The 26,762-nt window shown below is 38.4% G+C and overlaps 1 protein-coding gene across 3 annotated transcripts; it reads right to left on the reverse strand.

The window, feature by feature from the left end:
• Positions 1-741: 741 nt before the first annotated feature.
• On the reverse strand, positions 742-11,650 carry MS3_00006816 (uncharacterized protein; the record flags this gene model as incomplete). Of its 3 annotated transcripts, XM_035732092.2 has the most annotated exons (10): positions 11,581-11,650; positions 11,379-11,536; positions 11,305-11,345; positions 11,041-11,268; positions 10,965-11,008; positions 10,799-10,930; positions 8,520-8,665; positions 4,328-4,972; positions 2,961-3,160; positions 877-1,220 (listed from the first exon to the last, which is right to left on the reverse strand). In XM_035732092.2, the coding sequence occupies exons 2-10, from the start codon at positions 11,432-11,434 to the stop codon at positions 877-879; spliced, it is 1,836 nt and encodes a 611-aa protein (XP_035588559.2). In that variant the 5' UTR covers positions 11,435-11,536; positions 11,581-11,650. The 3 variants fall into 3 exon arrangements, with proteins under 3 accessions (XP_051068235.1, XP_051068236.1, XP_035588559.2); XM_051215055.1 differs by having other exon boundaries at positions 742-1,220; positions 10,965-11,268; XM_051215056.1 differs by having other exon boundaries at positions 747-1,220; positions 10,799-11,008.
• Between the last annotated feature and the right edge of the window lie 15,112 nt (positions 11,651-26,762).

Genomic DNA, 26,762 nt, shown 5'->3' on the forward strand with positions numbered 1-26,762 from the left:
AAGGTCGAGAAGTCTTTCTCCAGGCAACAGATCCACACCGCCATTACTTACATCCATCAGAGCTGCTTCCAGAATATCATCGATGGCAAAGTTCAAGAGGGATGATGATATTGGGCAACCCTGTCTAACCCCACTGCTTGAGTGGAACAGCGGAGAGAGGTGGTTATATGTCCTCACTCTACCTAAGGTGTTTGTATATAGGGCTTTTAGGCACACCCTTCTCCAATAGACAATTCCAGAGAACAGTCCTGTCCAACGAATCGAAGGCAGCCCTGATTTCCTATTCAGACGTCCAGAAGAAACAATACTCGGATGTTTTATTACATTTCTGACACAATTGATATACATACTTAGGGTAATGGCTAAAATTCAGTATGAAAATACTTTGTTGTGATATAAATGAATCAACGGTGTTGCAAATAATTGTTGAGTATGTATACATACTACATCCACAAGTACTGCTAGGTCAGATAAAAATATTCAGCAGATTATGGTGTGTAAGACAATTTACTGTAACAACAACCCAGAGTTATCATAAATTATTGACTGAAACATCGATAAAAAATTTTACAGGTATATTATTATCTTAGTTTTAACCCACTTTCTTCATACGTTTGTATTTTTTTAATCCTAAGAAATACGAGAAAGTAAATCACTCTTGATAAACTTTCAGCTGCATGCAGCTCAAGTTCAAATATTTTTTTATTAATGTCTTATATTTGAATCCATCAGCAATATATAAACACTACGAGCTCCCAATTATTTATTATTAAAATTGAAAAAAATAAACAGCAGAAATGCATGACAAAACACGATATTGTTAACTAATAGTCTTTAAGAAAGCTTTAGTCGATAACACTAATAACAACTAATCCATTATTCTTTAAGCGTGGTTACAGGCTTAACTACTTTCTCTGTAGAGTTTGCCTTTGTGGAAATCGGATTGGATGATTGTTGTTTCTTGGAAGGTGCAATCCATTTAAGTTGATCAACTGAGGGTAAATCAGAATGAAGGAAAGGACATTTAGTACGATTAGTACAACCAGAACCATATCGACATGGGATTTGGCTATTGAAAACAGGGACAGTTGAAGCTGAACTTCGAACAATGATTGGAGGGGCTTGAACAACAACAGGTGGATGATAAAATTGACAATGGGGATTTGTACATCTGTTTTGAAAACGGCATACTATTTGAGCTGGGTTGGCAGATACGACAGCTATAAAAACGCAAATAGTAAAATAAACAGATAATTAAAAAAATTCATACTCGTTTTAACGGACGGTTTTGTAACCCCATACACAGACACACACTAGTACGTGAAAATTAATACTGCTAGATTAATTCTACAACGTCTCCTATAAGATGATAACACAAAAATTGGGATGTTTAAGTAATGGTTCTGATTAACAATATAAAACTCATTAATTCAAATTAATTTACTGCGAATGCATAGTTAGACGTACATAGGTTGTTTTTAATGAAAATAAAGTTGTTATTATTACACGTGAAATATTGTCTGGAATTTGGACGGCATGGTCTAAAAGTGTTTATCACGATGCTTAGACATTAGTATTTGGTCAAAAATAATATTACTTATAAAACACAACTTTCATTCCAGCTAGATACTGGGTGATGTAATCATTTGAACAGGTCCATGATTGTGTTAGGTTCTCGCCATATACAGCTTCATTTTTGTCTTTGTTTTATAATCTTTCAAATTTTTATTACGGACACAAATGTGGTGTTCGTATTATATGAAGTGGATTTATCAAGTATTGCTTTATTAAATAATATCAACAATTAAACTATCGATAAATGAGTAAACTACATTAGAGAATCATATAAATAGATAATTTAGTTAAGGTTAACATTTCCAATTAATAGGACAGTCTTGTATTTTGTACTTGGCTTCAAGTAATGCTAATATCGGAGCACAAATCTTTCTAGATTTTACTTTTATCTATGTCTTTGAGACAAAAACAATTAAGAAAAGATGCTTATTTTAAATGTAAATTAGGATTTCTTACTTTTAACTTTAGATATAGATATACTTGCAGTATTAGATGGTTTGGTAAAAAAAATCATTTTTACTTCATCAGGTGGTGAAAACCACATATAATAATGTAAGATTTACAGGAAGACAATGGTAGCTTATGTGAAAAACCGTTATGGTTTACTTTTGTTGCTAAATGTTTTGGAAATCTACGATCACAGTTATCGGAATAAATTTAAATTCTGCTAACGAAATATTTAGACTTGAATTAAAACGTGCAATTTTCAGGTTTATCCCAACGAAGAGTAAATGGATGGTAACCGTTGTGTTATTTATAGATTATCATCACATATATTCCTATTGAAAAATTGTTAAGTAACTAGATTATATATATCATTCGACTATTATACGACTTACCACTCTTAATTTATTCCCAGTCTATTAATTACAGTCTTCCATACTTGCAGCTACTTTTGGCTTGATCTTGTATAACTAATACTTTTCACTTTATGGTGTGACGCAGCCTAGTATGCTTGTATAACAAACAAGGTATGTCTGAAACATAAGACTCAAACAGTGGAGGCTAACATTTGTGTTCTAGTCTGATCTGGCTGGACTAGGCGAGAAGCTACTATGTTGAAGACCAATAAGGATTCCGAGTTGACACTCAAGGCTCCTCATGATTGTTAACGCGTTGTTGGTTTAGCATAGGGACAAGGTCATAGAAGTCGGTATTTTGATTGGCGATTTTGTTACGTGATATTTGACGGACCATAAGTCACAATAGTACGCGTTACACTGTCCGAAAATAAACCCACATCTTCATTTAGAACTAAACGAAAAAGAGATGTTTTTCTAGTTGGCTGTCTGAATAGCAAACCCAGTGGTATTATGATGGTGAACTAGAATTCATAAAAAAACAATCAGTCGGCAACGGCATCATCACATATATATAACACTTACGCAATACTTTTTTCGATGAATGTGTGAAAGCACAGTCAGGGCGACTACATAATGCTCCATAACGACATGGTGGATGGACAAATGTACATGTTGCTCCAAATTTACATCGTGGAAACAACTGGCATGGTTCTGTGGGATGAATGTACTGACAGGAACTACCATTGCGACAATTAGGCCAGAATTTACAACGCTCCAATGAGCTAAAAGTAAACAGATATATAAGTTTTGATTATGTTTTTTTATAAGACAGAAGAAACTACTTGAAACTCTAAGGAATTGACTAATATATTTTTGTCTTGGCAACAAGGTTTTGAAATAAATGATGCATTGAGTTTTTACTTTAGTTGTTTTTCAGGTGTAGATAGAGTCAAACAGACCATTCAAGTGGATATTATTTCTAATATCAAGAATATAAACGAAATCTAAAAATAAGTTAGGAGTTTGAACTGAAATAGGGAATGACTACAACTTTATTATTCCAAATTATAAAACTATGACTAAGTTCTCATTGGATGTCTTCAAATACAATTTAATGTGTTCAATTGGAGAACTATAAGATTAAAAAACAGCAACTCAACTCAAGGTCTGAGGGCGAAGTCGTACTGCTGACTGTGGAGGGGTGTGACAGTAGTAAGGTGCTTCTCTGAAGGAACCAGCTTCTGCAGCGATACTGCCTTCTTACAGGAATGACGGGGTTAGAAAAGGTCGATCCTAAAAATGTCGCACCTCACCTTACCTCACGGATTTTTATCTGCGGCGGTAAGGCCTTTTGAAGAACGAAGCTAACACGTTAAAAACTTCCCACAAAAAGGCTGTGCACAACCGGTCTCAAGCAGTTGTCCCTTGAGCTCTGCGGCCATGCTCCCAGGTCGTTAAGACCAACACTAATCTGACTTCCTTTTCACGTTCCTCAAGAAATACCCTTTAACGGTGTGGACAGCGGGGAAGTGACATCAGCCCTCATACCCGTAACAGCACACGAGAACAGGTTGATCACATTTAAATCCTGACTGAATATTGGACGTCACTGATTTTTTTTACTGATTATGGACTTTTTTTCATCTTTCATTTATGTTGGCAATTTGTTTAAGATTTTGAGATTTTATATTTATCTATCTACGGAAGATTAATACTGTTGATGTACAGCTTAAGTGTAAGTAAGAGAAGAAACAAATAGTAATATTTAACTAAAGTGATTAGGCACCAGATAAATCGTAAACTAAGAGTTTTTACTATGAACAAGCGTGTATTATAATCCATGTCATGTTTACGAACTGATACTGACTTGTTCAATAACTTAGATCACACCTTGACAACATTAATTCAAATTTTGAAATACATTTTAGTGAAATCATAAAAATTCTAACCTTGGAATATTTGGTTGAGCTTTCGATTCTGTGGTAATATCATTTTGTATCTTTTCTTTATGTTTGATTGAGCTGTTTTTCTTCTGTCTTTCAGCTCCAGCCAAAAAACCGGTAACATCTTCTTCTTCATCTGTTTCATTCAAATTCACCACTAATTGTGGTGTTGGTTGACTTAATTTATCGGCTAGGGTTATTTTTGACAAGGGTACATAGTTTCCTTTGAGTTGTAGGTTTTCATCACCGATTCCATCATTTCCGAATGCATCGTCACATGCTAATTCTACGTAGTCACCTTCAACAAAATCGTCAAATTCATTCCCTGAATTGTATTCGAAATTTTCATCACTTCGAGATAAACTAACTACGCGTCCATTGGATTGAATAACAGGGCCAAGGCGATGTTTAGCACTTATTCTACCTTCCCCATGTAATGATTTAGTATTTACTAAGCGTGGACCCAGTTGAAGTTTTCTGTCATTCAGTACATCTGTCTGATCGAAGTACCCAACAGAACGCAAGCGACCAACTGTTGAAGAATTACGAAGTTTAGGAGAAGTAATCATTTGTGTGGATTTAGGTTCGGCACCAGATAACGTAATGAAAAACCTTGTAGAATCAGGCTGTGAAGACGACGACACATCAGAACTGTTTTTTGAAACAAAAATTGAGTAAAAAGTCTCCCTTTAGCTACAAAATTTTTATATTGCACATCATACCACAAAATAGGATCAATTCGAGTTCAGTTATCAAGCTAGTACAAATTATAACCACAAATGAAAAACGATCCATCGAATATTCTAAAGGTAGTAAAAACTTAACAAACTATTGGCATGACAGTAAATGTGTCTACTTTTCAAAACCTTAGGAACTTTACTCGGTAATTCTATTGATTTTAATCCCATGAAACTTTATGAAAGTTGCTACAGAGGTTTGTGGAGATTGTTAAAGTTCTATAGTTTACATCACGGATTGACCCTAGCTAGGGAACCATCAAAAATGTGGATGCACTGTAAAGCCGTTTCGTCCTTCCATGGAACTCTTCAAGAATGTGCGTTTACGACCTCATAGGTGGTCGAGATTATTATCTTTAAGAATCACAATGAGTGGATAACCTTTAGACAACTGAGGTCCCCATCCAAAGGTTTACGTGTCTGACTTGAGTTCGCAATAGTGCGCAACCACCTTTTAATGTCATTAGTGAGTGACTACTTTACGTATGACACGGTATTATTTCCCAAATATAATGTGAATACTTAACTACCTAGTTTTAAGAACAGAACTATGGTCCAGATATAGACAAATGATGAAAAGGTCGGGGAAAACAATAATTCGTTAAACACGAAGCTACCGCTAGTTTCCCAATAGTAACGGTTTTAAGTTTAGTCTTGAAAAATTACTTGGTACTGTTTTAATAAGTTTACCTTTAAACTGTGCTTAACTACCCAAGTGCGGGTTGTTTATAAGATGTATTCAGTTCATTTTTCTACAAATCAATAAGCAGTCTCACAATTTCATTTTAAAAAGAATTGTGAATAAATAGAAACGAATCATAATCCTTCTGTTTATCTCTAGTATCTCTATGCCGAAGTTTAAATAAAAAAATCCAACATTATGGGATATATTGTTTATCCAAACATGGTCGCTTTGATACAGTCAACATATAATCATTGAAAATCCAAAATGGCTAAAATACTATTGTTATTTGATAATATCAAATGACATCTGTCTTAGTCTGTATAGAAAATAACATATTTTATCTTACTCAACTACAAATGTAGTACAAATAAGCACTGAACATAGACAAACAAAACACTTTATTGAGTAATAAAATAGGTAAAAGAATACAAATAAAAAGTAAATAATTTCAAGAGAAAGTAGATGACATTTAATGTAAACATTTCACAGATATGAGTCAGTCAATCAGTCAGTAACAACGTAGAACTTCGTACGTACGTACATCAGTTCGAGTTGCTACACCACATTAGCACAGAGATGCAGTGGTCGATTCAAATTCCGTAGTGCTAGATGTAGTAAAATTATGAGCTGTAATCAGAAAAATTAGGGTTTGAAGATGTTATTCAAGGAGTATAATACAGTGAAATAAATTTGGAAAGAGAAAAAAGAGAGGGACATGAAGAATTCAGAAGAACACAAAGAGTGGATGCACCTGCGCCATTGCAAACGATTTTGAGCGATGTCATTCAGGGTCTCTAATAATCGGTTGCTATCATCTCGTGGTCCCCAACCAGGTAGTCTACACCTACCAATATGACTCATTCCACTTACCAGTGACTTCATGGACTTGTTTATTTATTTGATTTATTTTATTTGAACACATATATATTGGTACAGGAGTGAGCCAAACATATATGCGCCACACAATTTCAGTTCATTGCGTGTGGGCTGCGTTACTGCCCGGGTGCCCAGACCGAAGCAGGTGGTTATCTTAGGGGGCCACACCCCGAGCCTTTGACCTAAAGGTCTAACCCACAGGGCAGTGGAGCATCGTAAGGAGATGCAGTCCCATGGTAGCCGGTGACCGGAAATTGGTTCATACGCCATTTGTTCCCGCAGGATACTGGTGCCCATGTGCACTATTGGTTTGGAATCCGGTTAAAGCGCCGGACATTCGCTTTTCGTCCTCTCATTTTCGTAAACAACACCACCGCCACGAGAAGGCAGTGAGTAGGACTTCCCTGGCAGAGGCTGTATACGCGCGGCCGTGTGAGAGTATTTCGAGAGGGAGGGCGAACCCACCCCGCTCTCGGCCATACCAAGGCGTTTGGGGGCCCATACCAGGGCGTTTGGGGGACTTGTGCCATGTTTTGGTCTGGCCGCCCCTCACAGATATGATTGAAATAATGGTTTAAGTCAGCCACAATAAGTGGTAATAACCGCTCTTTTTTGACAGACCTTAAACCAGTGACAACAAATAAGCATTCATCAGTTTAAATGCATTGGTGCAATACATTGCCATCGGTCGCACTTAATTGAAAAAATAAAGCTCTATCTGTATGTATAACGAGTTTTACATGTGGCAGAACAAACCTGAACATGTGGGTAGGGAGTATACTTAGTTTGCAATAGTTAGTAGTTGCCAGTTGTGTTATCCTTATTCCTACTGTTTTAATTGTCAGCTTGAAATGATGAAGTTGTCGATGTACTGTTTCCTATCCTAAAACTGGTCACATACATTGTTGTGAGCCATTATTTCATTTCTAGTTATAGAGATCTATCACACAGCACTTAGATTTCAATTTCGATTTTTATGTCATTATAATCAATTATTCAGAACACTTACATCAGATAATGGAATCTAGAAAGTAATAGATGTTAAAAGATGGTTTCGGACAGAAAATAAATCTTAAAACTCAGAACGGTTTTTTATCAGAATAACATTAAGAAATTAAAACAAGATTCTTCATTGGAGTTCTATCAATTTAATTGTTTCGACATGAATATAGAAATGTCATTAAATGATGAAGTTCACTGAAATTGAAGCGTAAAGTATGATACATCTTCGACAACTATACTGTTTGCCAACTACTTCACAACTAACAACACATGGATGTTTTATGATTGCTAGCAATAACCAGATTTACTAAATTTTGACAAGGCAGCTGTTACCAAACAATTACGGTAAAGTCTGTATGATCATTACTAAAAGTGGTATTTATGGCTTAGTAGTTCAAAGATATGATCACAAATCTCTGAGTTACAGTTTTATATTCTGCTTCGCGTACCTTATTCTGGAATAAGTCAAATTGTATCACTAATCTTCCTACAATGAACACAGCTTGAAGACTGTATAACACATATACCGCACTGTTTCTGCTTACCTGGTTTCGGAATTCTGTTTAATCTCGAGAATATTTATCAAATCACCCTAAAAAGCTTTTTCAAATTGGAGATGCCCGCTCTATTAATTTTGATTACATAATATTATTATTACCTCATTACCTTATAGTCCATTGAGTGAGGTTAGGGAAATGTTTACAAAAAACTTATCTAAATTCTTGTTACTGGTCTACTCCAAAATTTCGGTCCTTTACTAACATTAGAAATAAAATTTAAAAACAAAAGATAGGAAAATAACATAATAGGTTGACTATAAAATGTATTTTTTACTTCGAGGTAAACTTATGAAAAAATTATCAACGAAAATAGGATTATTTATATGTTCACAACTAACCAAGCTATTGGTCGAGCGATTGGTTTTCGTTTTGCTGGAGTGTGCAAACTAGATTCAGTTGCCATCGTGCTGGCTTTAGCTTCATTCACAGCTCTTTTAAGCAGCAAACTTGATGGTTGAGGATACTCTTGTTTTGTTCTCACATGCTATGATGAAAAGAAACAACTCATTGCAACAAATTTTCTCTCTTCAAATAATATATATTCTTGAAAAATAAGAAAATAATCGTAATACCAATGACTAATCAATAAGAACATTTAAGTTTTGCAGCATAAACGTTCCATGCAGTATTAGGAATATTTGTACGCTACGATCCTTACACGTACGAAATGATGGTACAAGACAGAGACATTTGTTTTTCCGTTCAATTTCGAATGAAATAACTTGGCTCAACGAACCGATTGAATAATGTAGGGGAAACGACCCTCTTAACCGCATCAGTACAAAATCTGGGTAGCAGTCATAAGAAGTAAATGGCTTATCACAGTCAATACTCAAATTATATGCCCAATTGTTTTACAGAATGAAAGTCATAGGAAAGTTGGAAGTTTTTTACCAAATGTGTCCTCGAAGCAGTACTCACATATTAAGGGATTGCTGAATGAGTAATGGTAAGGATAGGCGCAGAGTAAAAGGGGAAAATGGCAAGCCAGTTAATGAGGTTGTGAATCTTCATCAACTAGAATGCTTGGGAAATGTAGTACGTATCCTCGATCAACGCCTGCCTCGACTCGCGATGTTGGTCTGAGTAATGATAAATTTAAACCCAGAAACAGCAGAGATCCCATTCCATCGTCGTCGGCAGGCAACAACAGTTGTATTTCTTTGTATTATGGTTCGTTTTAATTCGTCAGAGAGGGATGTACTTCTATACTATCGGTAGAAGGATAGTGTGCGTTTAGTAACATTCTAACGGTACACAAACACTTCACGTAGAGTGAAAACATACAAATACCTCCCTTCATTATTTATGTTCCTGATTAATTTTGCATGAGCATGTGTGATGGCGTGACAGATGAAACCGATCTATGTATAGTGAAAGCCGGAGTGGTTTATACCAGTCTCGGACATCTTTAGCATCCTCGTGATATCTGTAAAGTTTCGAATTCACAACACGGCGGCGAGAGCAGTCCTGTCCTACGTTAGTGAAATCTAGAGTCTCACATTTGAGGGTATTTATTTGAACACATAAATATTAGTACTAAGGGGTACCGAATACGTATGCGCCACATAAGTCACTAGATTTGTGTGCGGACTATGACACTACCCGGGTGCCCAGACCCCAACATGTGGTTTTCTTAGGGAGCCACACCCGGAACCTTCGACCTAGAGGTTTGATCCACAAGGCAGTAGGGCAACATCAGGAGACGCAGTCCCATGGTAGCTGGTGACCAACAATAGGTTCATACGCCATTTGCTCCTTCAGGATACTGGAGCCCATATGCATCAATGGGTTAGAATCAGGGTTTTACAAATCCCTTAGGTAGACTCTCCATATCCAGGGACTCTGTTCGACCATCATTATCTCTGAAGGATTGTTGATACTTCAGTGGCAACACTATGTTAGCAATAGTGAGGTTCGGTAGTGTATGTTCGGGTACGGTCGCGAAAACTCACTTGATATAACTATAGTGAAAGAGGTTTCGGAAGCTAGGTGATACAAATATCTCGGCTACTCCCGTATCATACTTAATTTCCTGACGCTAGAATTAAGTGGAAGTGGAGAGATAATCAAATTATGATATAGTAAGAAGGTATAAAAGTTATATATGACTGCCATGTCGGACTACACCAACTCCCTGATTAAGGTCTTAGAGTCTTCTACCGGCAGTGATGCTGTTACTACTCCTTCAACTCTGGTATCTACTTTGATGATTTGATCTTAATATACTGATGTGTAGAAGAAGTCTGAACCGGTGTACACATATACCACATCCTACGTTGAAGATTACTGACTTTTATAGTCCCTGAACAAAATGATATCATGCTTTTATAGACAGACGGATCGGTGTAGATTACGAAAATATGTATTTTCAACTACGTCCACTGCAGAATCGAATACGCATATAAGTATTTAAAGCTCTTAGCGAATACTACTAGATGTGATCACTATCGTTTTTCAAGGGTTTTCGAATAGACGAAATGTTTCGATAACTGTGATCGAATGCCCATTAACAAACAAGAAACCCCGTGCGCCTTGAGGAAAGCTGGCATCATAAATGGTATAGGCGTTTTCAACAATATCAGTTATAGCAATACTGCACAGAAACAATGATTACCTTAACACTATCTGAGTTTTTCACCTCAACAACTGATTGCAGGCTGCTAACTTTATCCGATAGTTCTGAATTATTCTCACTTTCTTGAACTAACTTTCGGGATAAGGAAGAAGTGGACATGATTTTGCGCTCCTAAACAATAAACACATACTGTTGAAATACTTACTTCTTTAATATGATAAGACCCATTATCCTCGGAAATATATACATCTACAACGTGTTTACACATTAATTCATCTCACCTGCTGCTGCCTTTACACTGCCATCTACTTCCGCGTGCGGTTCGCGGGAACTATTAGCATATCTACCATGTTTAACTGGTTCTAAAGGCGACCTCGATCTAGAACGGTTCGAGAACTTGGGAGAATCACTGCGAGATTCAGACGAACGTGATTTACGACCCTTCCGTCGCCCAGACTTTGATCGTGAAGACCGCACACTTTCATTATCTCTACGTCCACCACTAGAGTCTTAAGACATGAGATTAAAGTGACGTAAGAACCTACCACGACCTATAACTTTTAAGTTTTCAAGCGTTTGGTGGAGCCTAGAGAATAAATAAAGTCAAAATTCCCCTCACCATTCAGTAAACTTATTGGTATGTTCACCCAGGAACAACTGTAAGTCTTTAGCCATAGCGCTTTCACTTTTTTTGTTCGCAACCATAACCATAATATAATCCGGAAGTTCATCATCAATGAATGCACCAAGAGTCTTAAGTTTTTCTGTTACGCGATCCTGTAGAATGTCAAATTAATTCCTTAGACAGAAAGAAGACAAACCTTCACAGTCAGCAGGAACGACGAATCATAAACCATTGATAAGATGAAACGTAAGGATACTAAAAAGGCGCTCACTAGTTCAATTGATCAAATAACTTTGAAAAGAATTAGTCTTCAGTAATAAGGATAGTAGGTTAGTGAACCTGTATTAATCCTGACACATTGCTTTCCAGTGAAGGTCCAGCTTCTCCTTACAGCTTCCACTTAACGAGGTTTCGTGTCTAAGAGCAATGGATCTTAAGTACTTTCAAATAATGATCACGTTATGCAGAAAAATCGGAATCAAGCACCTGGACGAATTAAAGTTAATAAGTTGATAAACACAATACATGAAGTTTGCTTTCTGAATACTTCCTAATTCTTACGTTCTATTTGTTTACGGCAACAATCGGAAGACTTAAGTATTTTAAGTTGTGGTGTTTACCACAAGATTTAGAGAATGAAAACGCCGTTTGGAGTGTTTGTTGGCGTTAGTTTGAAAAGGAGTCTGCTATTGATTCTTAAGTCAGGATTCCACGAAACACATGAAGAGTCAGGATACAAAAAGCGATCAACACATCAATCTAACTAGAAACTTATGTAAACAATGCAAATTTAGAATTTTAAAAATTCGAGAAACTAATCTTTATGTCAGAACCATAAAAAAATCGACCGAGAGTAGTCATGTACCAAAGTAACGAGTTATCTAGTCTGATAAATGAATAATCTCAAGATCTGTGTATACAGGTTGTAATTCATGTGGGTTTTATTCACAATTACGCGTATATATGAAGTAGATGCCATTATTTATAGGTGCAAGCCGACGAATTAGGACTATTCATCATATCTACAGTTATTTCACAACCCTGACATTACTAGAGAGCTACTGAGTTACGTTGTGGTGTTTGTATGGATTAGAGATTCCTTTGTACTTATTGACTACCTGGTTCCGAATTCTACATACAATGCGTTTATTTGTGTTCACCTAGTTCTATTTACTGTAAATTGCACTGTTTTAGGAATTTCCGCTTCGTACAACAATCCAAATGCTGCTAATTTTCACACACATCCGTTCGAACTACGACAGGAATATGTGTCTAAAAAAGTTGAATTCCCAATACATATTATTAATACTATGCATTCATGTTTCTTTGTTTGTCAGTGAAATGAAAGTTGGTCGTGTGGAGTTACCACCTCTGAACTAACATTTATACCAGGCTTCTTCTATCATAGCTAAACCTATTTGGTTGATCGTTTTATTTTCGAAACTCCGCCTGTAGCTCTTATAGGGTTACTGCCGGTCCCAAGCCCGGATAAAGGAGGAGGGTTGGGCATGGGGTTAGCGTCCCCATCCCGTAGAAAACTAACTCGCTAAAAAAACGCTTACCAGAAACAATAATCCAAACCATTTTAACTCTGCCCTGGGAGTTAGAAGGTCTTCATTTAGAAGAATTATGACGCTTCATGGTGAAAGCCAAGTTCCTTCGGAAGCCACGAGGCCGATGCCCCTTCTAACAACCAGAGCAAAAGTTTTTATAGGTACATGGAACGTTCGAACAATGTGGGAAACCAGGAAGACCAGTCAGATGGCAACGGAAATGAGGAGATACAACTTAGCAGTACTGGGAATCAGCGAAACTCGTTGGATCCAAGCTGGACAGAAAAGGCTAGCTACGGGAGAGATGCTGCTATACTCCGGTCACGAAGAGGACAATGCTCTACACACTCAGGGAGTCGCTCTTATGCTGTCCATAGCAGCACGAAATGCACTTGTAGGATGGGAATCTGATGGATCCAGAATCATCAAAGCATCATTCAAAACAAAGAAGGAGGGGACCACAATTGACGATGTTATTATTATTATTATTCACAAACATCTTATGGGTACATAAGTGTTGTGAAGAAACCATTTCGGGTTTCTTCAAAAAATGCAATAATACACAGTTTTCAATAATGTCAGCATTATACTTGCCATTTAAAAAAAATTTAGAGCAATAATAGTAGAATATTAATAATAATAAATCGGGTCTGTGCAATTGAGAAGAATATTGAATTGAGTTTAAAGAAGGAAATGGAGAAAATAAGGGAATAGAAATAAAAGAGACGTGAAATACGCAAACAGTCTAATAGGCGTGTTTACGAACACAGAACAAGAATAAACGACCATGTGTGTATCGTTAAATTAGTAACAAAAAATAATTAAGAAAAAATAACTTATAATTGCAGTAAGATATGACGCTAGAATAAATGTTTGTGCAGTTATAGTTTAGAGTGATGCTATGAAAGTTACAATTAAATGAAAAGGACAATAAAATATCAATATGTATAAGGAAAAAATTCTGACGTAAGTTTGTGTGGGTTCTTGGAATCGCTAGAATATTCTCCTTATTGCGTAGATTGTGGGATGATATCATAAGGTATGAAGGGGTGGATACGGAGGAGTAGGAAATACCGTTAATAAGCCGGTAGATAAAGGCAAGATTTAATTTGATACGTCTGATCCAAAGAGGTTCTAAGTTGAGTTGTTGACATCTTTGGTAATAGTCTTTGTTATCAGAATACCCCAGAACAGCTTTGGTGAACTTTCTCTGAACACCTTCAATTCTAATCAGGTCATTATGTCTACAATTACTGTAAACTAAAATACCATATTCAAGAATGGGTAAGATACATTTTCTGTATAGTAACAATCTCGATTCGATATTATTGAAGTTTATCATTATCAATCCGATCAGCTTTCTAGCTTTGGATACTTGAGATATAATGTGTTCAGAAAAGTTCAGACTATTGCTATATCTTAAACCCAGGTCACGAACAGTGTTGAGAGGTTTGAGTGTATGTGTCTGTACAGTCAGATTTAAGTTAAGACAGCGACCAATGTGAATAAATCCACTTTTGTCAACATTAAGCGGCATATTCCACGAAATAGTCCATTCGTACAACTTGTTTATTTCCTCTTGGATTGCCGCTGGAATATAGCTTTCTTTCGTGGGAGAAGAGAATGAATAAACTACTTTCAGGTCATCAGCAAAAAGGAAAGGCTTACCATACTGAAAGAGGGAACACACATCATTGATAAAAAGGAGAAAGAGTAATGGACCAACCACACTTCCTTGTATAACCCCACTGGTTACATTCACAGGTTTAGAGTAGCAAGATCCAAAGCGAACGATTTGGCTACGTTCTTCTAAAAAAGATTTGAGCCAAGATAAAGGGGGATTCTGTATGCCAAATGAAGAGAGCTTTAAAAGAAGAAGTTTGTGTGAGGCACTGTCGAAAGCCTTACTAAAGTCGAAGTAAAGAATTATCACTGACTGACCAACATCTCTTTTCTGGGTAATTTGATAAAAAAACTCCAGGTGCGATGTGAAACATGAGCGTTTAGTCATAAACCCGTGTTGGGATGGGCTGATCAGACTAGCCGAAAGTAAAAATGATAGTAGCTGTTTGTGGCTGATTTTTTCCATGGTTCTTGAGAGCATGGATGTCAAATTAATTGGCCTATAGTTAACAATATCACTACGTGATCCTGTTTTGAATCAAGGGGTGATAAGGGATGTTTTCCATACAGATGGATAGGTCCCATATTCCATAGATAGATTGAAAAGTTTCAAACAAAATAGTGGAAATTCTCTACTTCCATATTTCACAAATGATGAAGGTATCCCGTCAGGTCCACCATCATAAGACTTTTTCAGGGCAGCTATGGCCTGCTTGATGTTGGAGGGTGTAAAATCAATTTTCGACAGATGTCTAGATGTCAGCATTGGAAATGTAGTGATGGGGTTTTCAGTTCCAGTTTTGTAGCACTGCGAGAAGTGCTTGCTGAATTGTTCGCATATAGTATTCGGGTCGTTAAAAATGCTTCCGTTAACTATGAAGAATTTAGTCGTACCAAGGGAATTTGATTTTACACGTGATTTAAAAAGCCTAAGTATTGATAATTCTGGGCTTTTACTACGTAAAGCTTTTTTTCTATATTCATGAAATACTTAAGTTTAGATGAAGCATTTCTGTCTATTAATTTAAGTATACTCTGAAGTGCATACACATCATTCTGCTCATAGTAGCGGTATTTTAATTTCCTCAGCTTTCTTTTAAAAGTATTTTGGCCCCTATTAGCATTATAAGCCACACGGCCAATAACTGGAGCAGTGCAGTCAAGACAATATATCAGGTTGTGGTATAGATTGGAAAGCGCAATGTCAACATTATTTGTGGTAAAATAAGTTTCCCATGGTAAACATTGAATGAAAGTTCCAGTCCGTTTCCATGTTTGTTGATCAAAATGTCTGCTTTGGTACATCAATGAAGCTTTAGAGTTCAATTGTATGGCGTTTAAAGAGTGAATAATACTCAATACAACTCTATGATCACTCATAAAAAACTCATGACTGGTATGTACTGAGACAGAGTCTATGTTGATTGTGAACAACAAATCAAGTGTATTATTCCCCCTGGTTGGTTTTCGGACCTGTTGAACCCATCCACAAATTTCTAATGTTTCAACTAGCTTGTGATATCGACCTGGTACCGGAGTCAAGCACCATGTAATTTTTGGCAGATTAAAATCACCTCCGATGATTTTAAAAGTATGCGGTTGGTGCGAAGCAACGGAAAATATGTTTGTTAGTAATTTGTCAAACTTAGTGTCCGCATGAGGTGGTCTATATATGCATCCCACCAGTAAATAATTTTGGGATCCACAGTTTACAGTAACCCAAGTGGAGTCGTCTATAGCGACAAGGGATTTATCCTCAAATTTGCACGCTTGGATGTCTGAACGGACATAGATAATTGTACCGCCTCCTATTCCATGACATCTATCGGTTCTAAAGAAAACGTAGTTATCTACATTCAAGGAATGATCGGATATAGATGAATTACACCACGTTTCCGTAATAAGTACAATGGTTGGATTTACAAGGAATAAAAGAGTTTTAAGATGAATAATTTTATTGAGCAGAGAGCGGGCATTGAACGAAAGAATAAGAAACTCAGTTATCATGGTGAAGCAGGTTAGAGTATAAATCGTAATTGGTAGTTCCATGAATACTCGTAGGATTAGCTAAGGTAAGAGTCGTGTTGCGAGGGGAAATAGATTCAACCACTTTGTCATCATGTGAAATATGTTTACCGTTGCCGGCAGGAAAGCCGGCGGAATTACAAAAAAAGTCTTCTCATTGCTATTGGATATAACATCTGATAAGGGCATACTGTACATATTGGGAGCCGGACCAAGAAGGCTATCAGGTCTATGGTTGTGACCAAGTGGCCAATTACAATTCCGATAACTATTTATACCTGACGTATGGCTAACGTGTTTAGGACGTTGATTTCCAAGGTTTCTGGTTGATTTTGGCTTCTTCATAAGTTGGAGAGGATTGTGTGCTGTTAAACATACTTGCGATGGTTTGCGAGGTTCGAATATATCAACGTTAAGTGCGTGGTCAGTTATATGAATGTTATGATTAGTTTTCCTGTTATCCGTTGCACAGTTACTGTAACTGGGTGTTGCACTAACAGGGGTTTGGATTGTGTTATCCCATTCTTCATCAGCACAACTACTTCGGGTTGAATCTAAGTCAACATTCTTAAGAGGATGGACACCACCTACATCGGGATTACTTTCTTCTGGGTTTTGAACTTTGTGAGATTCAGAAGAGTTTTTCGGTGGCAGCAAAGTTGTTAAGCTAGACGTCCTCTTAGAATCGAACTTAACTTTACAACCATTAGGATTATGATGCGTTTGAGAGTTTGACGCTGATGGTCTGTATTTATTTCTTCCTGCTTTTCGCTGGCATGGTGTTTTATCCGGAAGAGTCTAAATATCCTTGAAAATCTGTTTTTGTATCAATGAATTGGAGGAATTTAAAAATTCACTGGCGTCTACAGATGAGTTGAATTTGAACAAGATCGGTGAGTGCATACCAGGATGACTTCTTTTTAATCTTGTGCATACACATGGTACGTGTGTCATATTGCTGGCTCTAAGCAGACTAGATTTGATATTTTTAAGGGCATGTGTATCCGGTATATTAAACACAATTGCATTGCTAGATCGTCTCATTCTTTCAAATACCTCTGATGCAACACGATCTAGGAAAATATTTATGTCATTCATTTGATCTGGAGTCTCTGTGAGGTTGGGGTTGATGAGATATTTAAGCGGATTGAGAATGTTCATGTCTACTTGCAACTTTTTTATAGCATCCATATGGTTGCAGTTGCGATTATCATCACTGTTTACCATCAGAGTTTTCAACATGTCTGGAATGGAGACAACTGGTAAAAGCTTGTCTGCTTCCGGATGAACGGAGTGGCTCGTCTCGTTGAAACTGTTGGAAATCGTGTCAGTAGTGGTGTTAAATTGTGTGGTTTTCCTACGTTTGGCTGAACGCCTAGGAGCAGGGGTCTTCATTTTCTTTTGTGGCATGATAAGAAAGTGACGTATAGCAAGTGGTTTGAACAGAATGTTGGAAATAGGGGTGAAAAAATCAATTCCGGGGGCTCAAGTTAGTCTAAAAATCAAAATCTCTCTTTTAACTAAGAGTGAATGTATCGCGAGGAATGAATATTATCCAATGTTATGCACCCACCAATGATAGCAACGACGAAATTAAAGATCAGTTCTACGAGCGGCTGCAGTCAATCATTGAGAAATGCCCAAGAAAGGACCTAACTATTCTGATGGGAGATCTAAATGCCAAAGTCGGGATAGACAACACTGGATATGAAGATATCATGGGACGACATGGACTGGGAGAAAGAAACGAAAATGGAGAAAGATTTGCAAATCTATGTGCATTCAACAAATTGGTCATAGGAGGCACAATATTTCCACACAAGCGTATACACAAGGCTACATGGATCTCACCGGACCACACTACAGAAAACCAAATAGATCGTATTTGCATCAACAAAAAATTCCGAAGGACAATGGAAGATGTGAGAACCAGGAGAGGTGCTGACGTAGCTTCAGATCACCATCTAGTTGTAGCCAATTTAAAACTGAAGCTAAAAAGAACTGGACAAGTGGACAAACAGCACTACAAAGGTTCAATACAGCCTTCCTTCGAGATACTGACAAACTCAATGAATTCAAGATAGATCTCAACAACAGGTTCCAAGCCTTACAAGATCCACTGAAAGAAGAAGAAACTACTATGGAGGACAACTGGAAAGGCATCAAGGAAGCATTAACTTCAACGTGTCAAGAGGTTCTCGGTCTAAAGAAATACCATCATAAGGAATGGATCTCTACAGAAACACTGGACAAGATCAAAGAAAGGAAGAACAAGAAGGCAGTGATAAACAACAGCTGAACACGAGCAGAGAAAGTCCAAGCACAAGCTGAATACATAGAAACAAACAAACAAGTGAAGAGGAGCATTAGAGCCGACAAGAAGAAATACGTGGAAGAACTAGCAACGACGGCAGAAAAAGCTGCTAGAGAAGGAAATATGAAACAGCTCTACGATACAACGAAGAAACTAGCAGGGAAATACAGTAAACCAGAGAGGCCGGTCAAAGACAAAGAAGGCAAGCCAATCACCGAAATTCAACAACAGCGTAACCGATGGGTAGAATACTTCGAGGAACTCCTGAATAGGCCGGCTCCAATGAATCCACCGGACATCGAAGCAGCACACATAGATCTTCCTATAGATGTCAATCCACCAACTACGGAGGAAATTAGAATGGCCGTCAGACAAATCAAGAACGGGAAAGCAGCAGGACCCGACAACATACCAGCTGAAGCACTGAAATCAGACATCGAAGCAACCACAAGCATGCTTTATCTTCTATTCAAAAAGATTTGGGAGGAGGAACAAGTGCCGATGGACTGGAAAGAAGGACACCTCGTCAAGATTCCAAAGAAAGGAGATCTGAGCAAATGTGAAAACTACAGAGGCATTACACTACTGTCAATACCAGGGAAAGTTTTCAACAGAGTGTTGCTGAACCGGATGAAGGATGCAGTAGATGCCCAACTTCGAGATCAACAAGCTGGATTCCGTAAGGATCGGTCGTGCACAGACCAAATTGCAACACTACGGATCATCGTCGAACAATCAGTTGAGTGGAACTCATCACTATACATCAACTTCATTGATTATGAAAAGGCATTCGACAGTGTAGATAGGAGGACATTATGGAAACTTCTTCGACACTACGGAGTTCCTGAGAAGATTGTCAATATTATCCGGAACTCATACGACGGACTACAGTGCAAAGTAGTGCATGGAGGACAGCTGACAGATGCACTCCAAGTAAGGACTGGAGTCAGACAAGGCCGTTTACTCTCTCCCTTCCTCTTTCTTCTGGTGGTCGACTGGATTATGAAGACCTCGACATCTGAAGGAAAACACGGGATACAATGGACAGCTCAGAACCAATTAGACGATTTGGACTTCGCAGATGACCTAGCCCTCCTATCACGTACAGACGAACAGATGCAGATAAAGACAGCCAGTGTAGCAGCAGTCTCTGCATCAGTAGGCCTCAGCATACACAAAGGGAAAACTAAGGTCCTCAAATTCAAAGCGGAGAACAGCAATCCAATCACACTTGATGGCGAAACTCTGGAAGATGTAGAGTCCTTCACATACCTGGGAAGCATCATCGATGAACAAGGAGGATCCGATGCAGACGTAAAGGCGAGGATCGGCAAAGCAAGGGTCGCATTCCTACAATTAAAGAACATATGGAACTCAAAACAACTTTCAACCAATATCAAAGTGAGAATCTTCAATACGAACGTCAAGACAGTTCTACTGTATGGAGCTGAAACTTGGAGAACTACAACAACCACAATCAAGAAAGTACAAGTATTTATAAATAGCTGTCTACGCAAGATACTCAACATCCATTGGCCGGATACCATCAGCAATAGCCTTCTGTGGGAGAGAACAAACCAACTTCCAGCTGAAGAAGAAATTAGGAAAAGACTATGGAAATGGATAGGACATACATTACGCAAATCGTCGAACTGCATCACGAGGCAAGCCCCAACTTGGAATCCTGAAGGGAAGCGAAAAAGAGGAAGGCCAAAGAACACATTGCGTCGGATAATAGAAGCAGATATGAAAGCGATGAATTACAACTGGACGGAGCTAGAAAGGATTGCCCAGGACAGGGTTGGATGGAGAATGCTGGTGAGCGGCCTATGCTCCTTCACGAGGAGTAACAGGCGTAAGTAAGTAAGTAAGTATTTTATTTTCGAACACATTAGGGTATGTAGTAAAAGTAACTGGTATTTGACATTGGGTAATTTCTATCAGCCTGATGTTAGTTAGAAATATATGTCCAATCTGACACGACAGTGTAGTGGTAAGTAAACCCACAAAATAAATAGCTCTGTAAGTCTTCGACATTGGATGCTGACCACATTAGTTTTAATGGACTCACCTATCTGAAGGCGCTCGGTCATGCATCTACACCAGATCATGAGTGGGAACGCCGTGCTCAACAACCCCTGTAATCGCTAGCCAGATTAGATCAGACGATCCTATCAAATATGTCTTCGAGCCTCCTCACATCTGTCTTTTGATTTCACTTGGTGGTTACGCCTCATATTAGGTGTTAGTGGGTAAAGTGTCATCAAACTCCGAATGCTTGTGGCATCTTCAACAGTACATGCCACAGTAAACCCCCTGTGACATTTGTGACATAACAAACTTTAATGTATCATGTATCTAAATCAATACGTTTTGATTTAAATCGAGGAATGTCTTCGTTGAATATGGTATTATGTATAACTGAGAATATTGGAATTCTCGCTACTATCCCATGTTGGGTTTACTGTGGTCATGAATGCAGAATTCAGGATCTTTTATTCATTGTTCATCAAATCATCATATCTAGAACGTTATATCATCTTTCCGCTCATTTAATTGCTGAGTGTTGAATGTAAGACTATTACTTCCACTTGACACTTCATTTCAGTAGCCTGAAACTAACTGCATACGACCTCAGTCAACTTGCCTCTAAAGCACACCCTAGCTTGCTGAACAGAAAAGTGAATAGAGTAAAAGTCAGAGCTCTGAACAAAATTCTTAATACCAACTACGCTCTTACATACAACACTCATCTGATAAGTGAAAGCGAATGTGCCCAGAAAAGTCTCACACTGTTCACATTGGCCACCGAATAACAGCAAGAATAGAAATAATGGAAAAGCACTTCACTTCTGGTTATAATGTTTTGACATTCTGAATCACAGACTAAGGCAAAAGACCAGGAAACAATCACTCCAAAATATGTGAGGAGTGAGCATTTTAGCTATCAAGGAGTGTGCTACAGCAACGGAAGGGTTGATTAATAGTAGAACGTCAAGTGAAGGAGTACAGACAACGGATCTCATTGATTCTTGCGGTGAATGACGGGAATATGTGATGTAATTCCAGTCGTAAATAGTTCACACACAAGCACTAGCAGATTCAGTCAGGTCTTCTATGTAGCATACTAGCAGCATATGCGGAATTCATTATGGAGTTCTCCTGTCAGCACGTCATCTTGACGAATATTCAGATTATTGTTCATCGATTCTACTAACGACTTGCAAAAGTTATCAGTCTAGAAATGTCTCAGTGTTGACAGATTCTGAGGTATAAATTGATGTACGTAAAGGGACTTTCTTCGAGATTTTTATCGATAACTCTGTTCTCCCGAATTGAGGCGAAATAGTACTTCAAAGTATTTTGTTAATGCATATTCGTTTCTCGTGGAATAATGGGCCACAGATGTGTACATAAATTATTAATAGAGCTACAAATGTTTGGATCCAATACTTATGCAGTGAGGGACGGGAAGTGTGGAATGTATTGATTAGGATCTACGCGGCACCTCAAAGACTTAGTCTGATCAGTGGAGTTTTATATATTCAGATTTCAGATTCAGATTTGTGTAGTAAGGAGAGAAGGCTTACGGCCTATGTTATTCCTTTTCTAGTATGCTTCTGTGAGTGTCCAGTCTTCTCTTGAAAGTGTCAATTGAAGGTGCGGATACCACTGCTTCAGGCAGCAGGTTCCAAGTATTGATGACTCGGGGTGAAAACCTGTATGCCACGGGTATTTTGTTCGTTCTTGGCTTTTCTACTCGCCTGCTATGTCCTCTGAGATGTCCCGATCTAGTGGGAAGAAAGAGAGAGAATAAGTTAGGTCCGAAATCATTTCTCAGTATTCTGTACATCAAAATTAGATCTCCCCTTAGTCTGCGATAGGACAGAGTAAAGAGGCCCAGTTTTTCAAGCCTCTCTTTGTATGAAAAACCCCGGAGTTCCGGAATTGCACGGGTAGCTGCTCTCTGTACCTTTTCTTGTGTGTCCGAGTCACCTTTTAAACAGGGGCTTGCAGCCTGAACGCAGTTCTCTAGCTTAGTTCTCACTAAGGATGTGTATACTGTGGTAAACATGGTAGTATCTAACTTAGTGAATGTCCTTTTTAAAGTCCAGGGGGTTCGAAACCCCTTGGCTGCAACCTCGTGGCAATGGGCCGTCGTCTTAAGATCATTAATCACTGTCACCCCTAGATCCTTATGTGACCGGACTACTGGTAATGACACACCCCTATGTTGTACGTATTAACCTTTGAATCCCCCAAGTACATGTAGACACACTTTTCCGAGTTGATAGGCATCAGCCACTCCTTAGACCAGTTTATCATATTATTTAAGTCTGCCTGAAGATTAAATGCGTCTTTGTCTCCAGTTACTACTTGCCAAATTTTTACATCATCAGCGTATAATAACATTGGAGACTGTACTATACTTGTAAGGTCATTAACGTACATTATAAAAAGTAAAGGACTTAGGACGGAACATTGGGGTACTCCACTAAGTACTGGTCTCCAGATGGAGCACTTGATATTTATTCTTACTTTTTGTTTATGATCTACTAGAAAATTCTTAATCCATTTTAAAAGAGGTCCGGCAATACCAAGGTTTGCCAACTTCAATAGCAGTCTATTAGTTGGCACCTTGTCAAAAGCCTTACTGAAGTCTATGAAGACAACATCCACTGAGTTTCCGTTGTCTAGCGCATTAATCCAGAACTCCCTAGCTATAAGGAGGTTCGTTGTACAGGATAGACCCTTTCTAAAACCATGTTGTACCATGTTCAGCAAGTTATTGGTTTCCATAAATACCGTTATGGTCCGTTTGATTATTCTTTCCAGTATTTTAATTACAACACTGGTAAGACTTACGGGTCTGTAATTTGATGGAACTTGTCGTGGACCTGTTTTATGTATGGGAGTGACGATCGCGTCCTTCCAGTCCATAGGTAACACACCTTGGTCAAGTGACATTTTGAATATCACAGTCAGTGAGGCCGCGATATATTAGGCAATATGTCTCAAGATTTTGGGGTGTAGTTCATCTGGTCCTGTTGACTTCTCCATGTTTAGGGTGCTAAGAGCCTTAAGCACATCGTTTTGGTCGAAGTCCACGGTGAGCAGCTGGTTTGTTGACTCTGTATTTGGGTCTGGTTCTTTCTCTTGAGGAGGTTCCTGAGTGAAAACTGCCCCAAAATAGTCAGCCATAGCCTCTGCTTTTTCCTGATCTTCCTCTATCATTTCGGATTCACTTTCTACTTTAATTAAGTTGGGAATCCAATGATGCATCCTTGTTCTGTAGTTTATGTACCAGAATATTCTCTTGGGCTGCTTGAGTGCACATTGTGCCAGCTGCATTTCATATTTTCTTTGAGCTTCCCGAATTTTTGATATACGCTCGTTTCTTATCGATCTGTAGCGTTCCATCGTACCTGCTGTGCCGAGGCGGATGGCAACATCCCAGCATTTCTTCTTTTGTCTTAGTAAGCGTCGAATATCCCGCCCTATCCAGGGATGTCCTTGCTTCTTTTTCTTTGGGACGGTCCAGGGTATGTATGGTTGAGTCACCCGATTGTATAACTGCCTGAATAGAGTCCATGCCTCTTGTACTGATGCCTTTGAGTCAATTTCCCAGTTTTCAGCCGATGCTGCGGAATTAATTGCCTGCATATCTGCCTACCGTATGTTAGGACGGGCCGGCGCAACTGTTTGACAGGCAATCTCAGCCATGAATTTGAATAAGATGACTGCATGGTCACTTCTCCCAAGTGGTGGGAGAAAAGCCATTTGACCAACGTCATCACCGTGTGTGAAGACTAAATCTAAAAGAGAAGAGTTTCTTAAGTCGTATCTTGTGGGATCTCTAATGTGTTGGAATAATGCTAGTTCAATCGAGGTTTCTAACAGTTTGCAGTCGAACGACGATATCGATGACCTTACTTCTAAGTTAACCCAGTTTATATATGGTGCATTAAAGTCGCCTACTACAAGACTTTTACCGTTGTTACACCAGGACTTAAGTTTACTTAGGAGAAAATCATCTGCTACACATTCTGGACTGCGATAAACTACAACTACTTCAATATCTTGTCGTCGGCATTTCAACTTACATCTCACCAGTTCACATGTCCCTGAAACATATGCTACTGTCTCAGCTAATCTTATGATCAGGGTACTTTTCGTGTACAGGATAACCCCGCCTCCCCTTCGGTTTAATCTATCAGCCCTATTGGTTATGAAACCAGTCAAATGGATTTCACTATCTAATACTTCTGACGTTAACCAAGTTTCCGAGACAGCAATAACGTCCGGTTTTTCTTTATCCACCATTGACTTGAGCTCCGCCATTTTATTTAGAAGGCTGCGAGCATTTGTGTAGCATACCTTTAAGTCTGTGGAGAGCTTTCCCTTACCACCCAGAGTGGTTTGGGATCGTTTGGCTCCGAACTTTCACGATTTGAAAACCCTTAAGAACGGGGTTTCTTTCACCGTTTTGGCGACGCTCATTTATTTCCGCTTCTGCAGCTCGTCTCTTAATACGATCAGCTAGGCTGAGATCCTCGCGGACATATATTCCGGATCCAATCAGTTTACGTGAATTACTTAGAGTCAGGTTCCTTTCTTCCACCATGTTGAATGTAACCTTTAGGATGCGGTTTTTCTGAGGACTTTCGGAATCCACCTTTTTTCCTATTCTATAAAGCTTACAGATACTAACTCCTGAAACTGTATCTGGAAGTAGTTTACTTAATGAAGTCTTAATACGATTGAGATCGTGTTCAAATCTCGCATTTGGTTCTTAATCTGAAGATTCTCTTATCTTATGAAAAATGACTGATCTCTCAGAGAGATCTGTCTTGTCACGCGGTGAGGATTTTTCTTCTGATAACATCCCTTCCAACGCTTTGCTGACGAGCTGCGTTTTGCCCAGAGCCTTTTTCTTTCCAATTCTTTTTCTCCTTACTGAAGTCCATTTGTCACCACTCAGGACAGCCACACTTGGACTATGTGGAACGGTGACAGTTTTATCCGGATCTTCTATTTCGACTAGAGGTGTATGACTGCTGATGTCAATATCAAGCGACACTTCATTCCTCGTTATTGTCAACGGAGACTTCACGTTCCCGTCAACCTCAGCCAGGTGTTTAACGGATCCAGTAGCAGCACTCACTACACTGACACATTCTTCACCGTCAGCGCTCTTGTTATCAGTGCTTCCACCATCGTTTTTCTTGCAGGCCAAAGCCAATAGGCCCATAGCCTCCTGAATTAGTACCTTTTTATCCGTACAGCAGAACATACAAAGCCAATGCGAGTTAGGCTTCGAGCATCTTTTCTAAGCCGTAGGACTTAGTCGTGTACACATTTTGTGGTGCCACTTTTTACAATCGTCACACTGCATTCCCTCCTCAACGGGGAACAAACAATTTGGTTGCACACATTTTTGAGTCTTACCAAACATTGTAATTTGATTTAAAAGGTTTAAAAACACAAAATTATCACAATGTGAACACAAGTATTAGTCAAGGAGTAAAAAAAGGTACTCAGGACAAGATTTAGCAAAAAATTTCAAACTTTAACCAAGTACTTTTAGATAAAGTAGACCAAGGATGCTTTTTAGTGCAATAAATACCCAAGGCAAGTATAATCACAACAAGTACAAAAATCACTGCCCTTTTTGAAACGAGCGCGTATATATTCACAGCATAAAAATTATTTGGTGGAGTCCATATTTACTATAGACGTTTGTAGAAGATATATGACATTTACATCCCAATAATTATCTTAAGAATGACTTTTTGTCCACTATTTGTGAAAGTAACTAAGGTTTAAATTTTTTTAATGTTTGTTTTAATCTATCACATGGCA

The sequence above is a fragment of the Schistosoma haematobium genome, chromosome 2 (assembly GCF_000699445.3).
Source record: "Schistosoma haematobium chromosome 2, whole genome shotgun sequence".
NCBI classification, from domain to species: domain Eukaryota; kingdom Metazoa; phylum Platyhelminthes; class Trematoda; order Strigeidida; family Schistosomatidae; genus Schistosoma; species Schistosoma haematobium.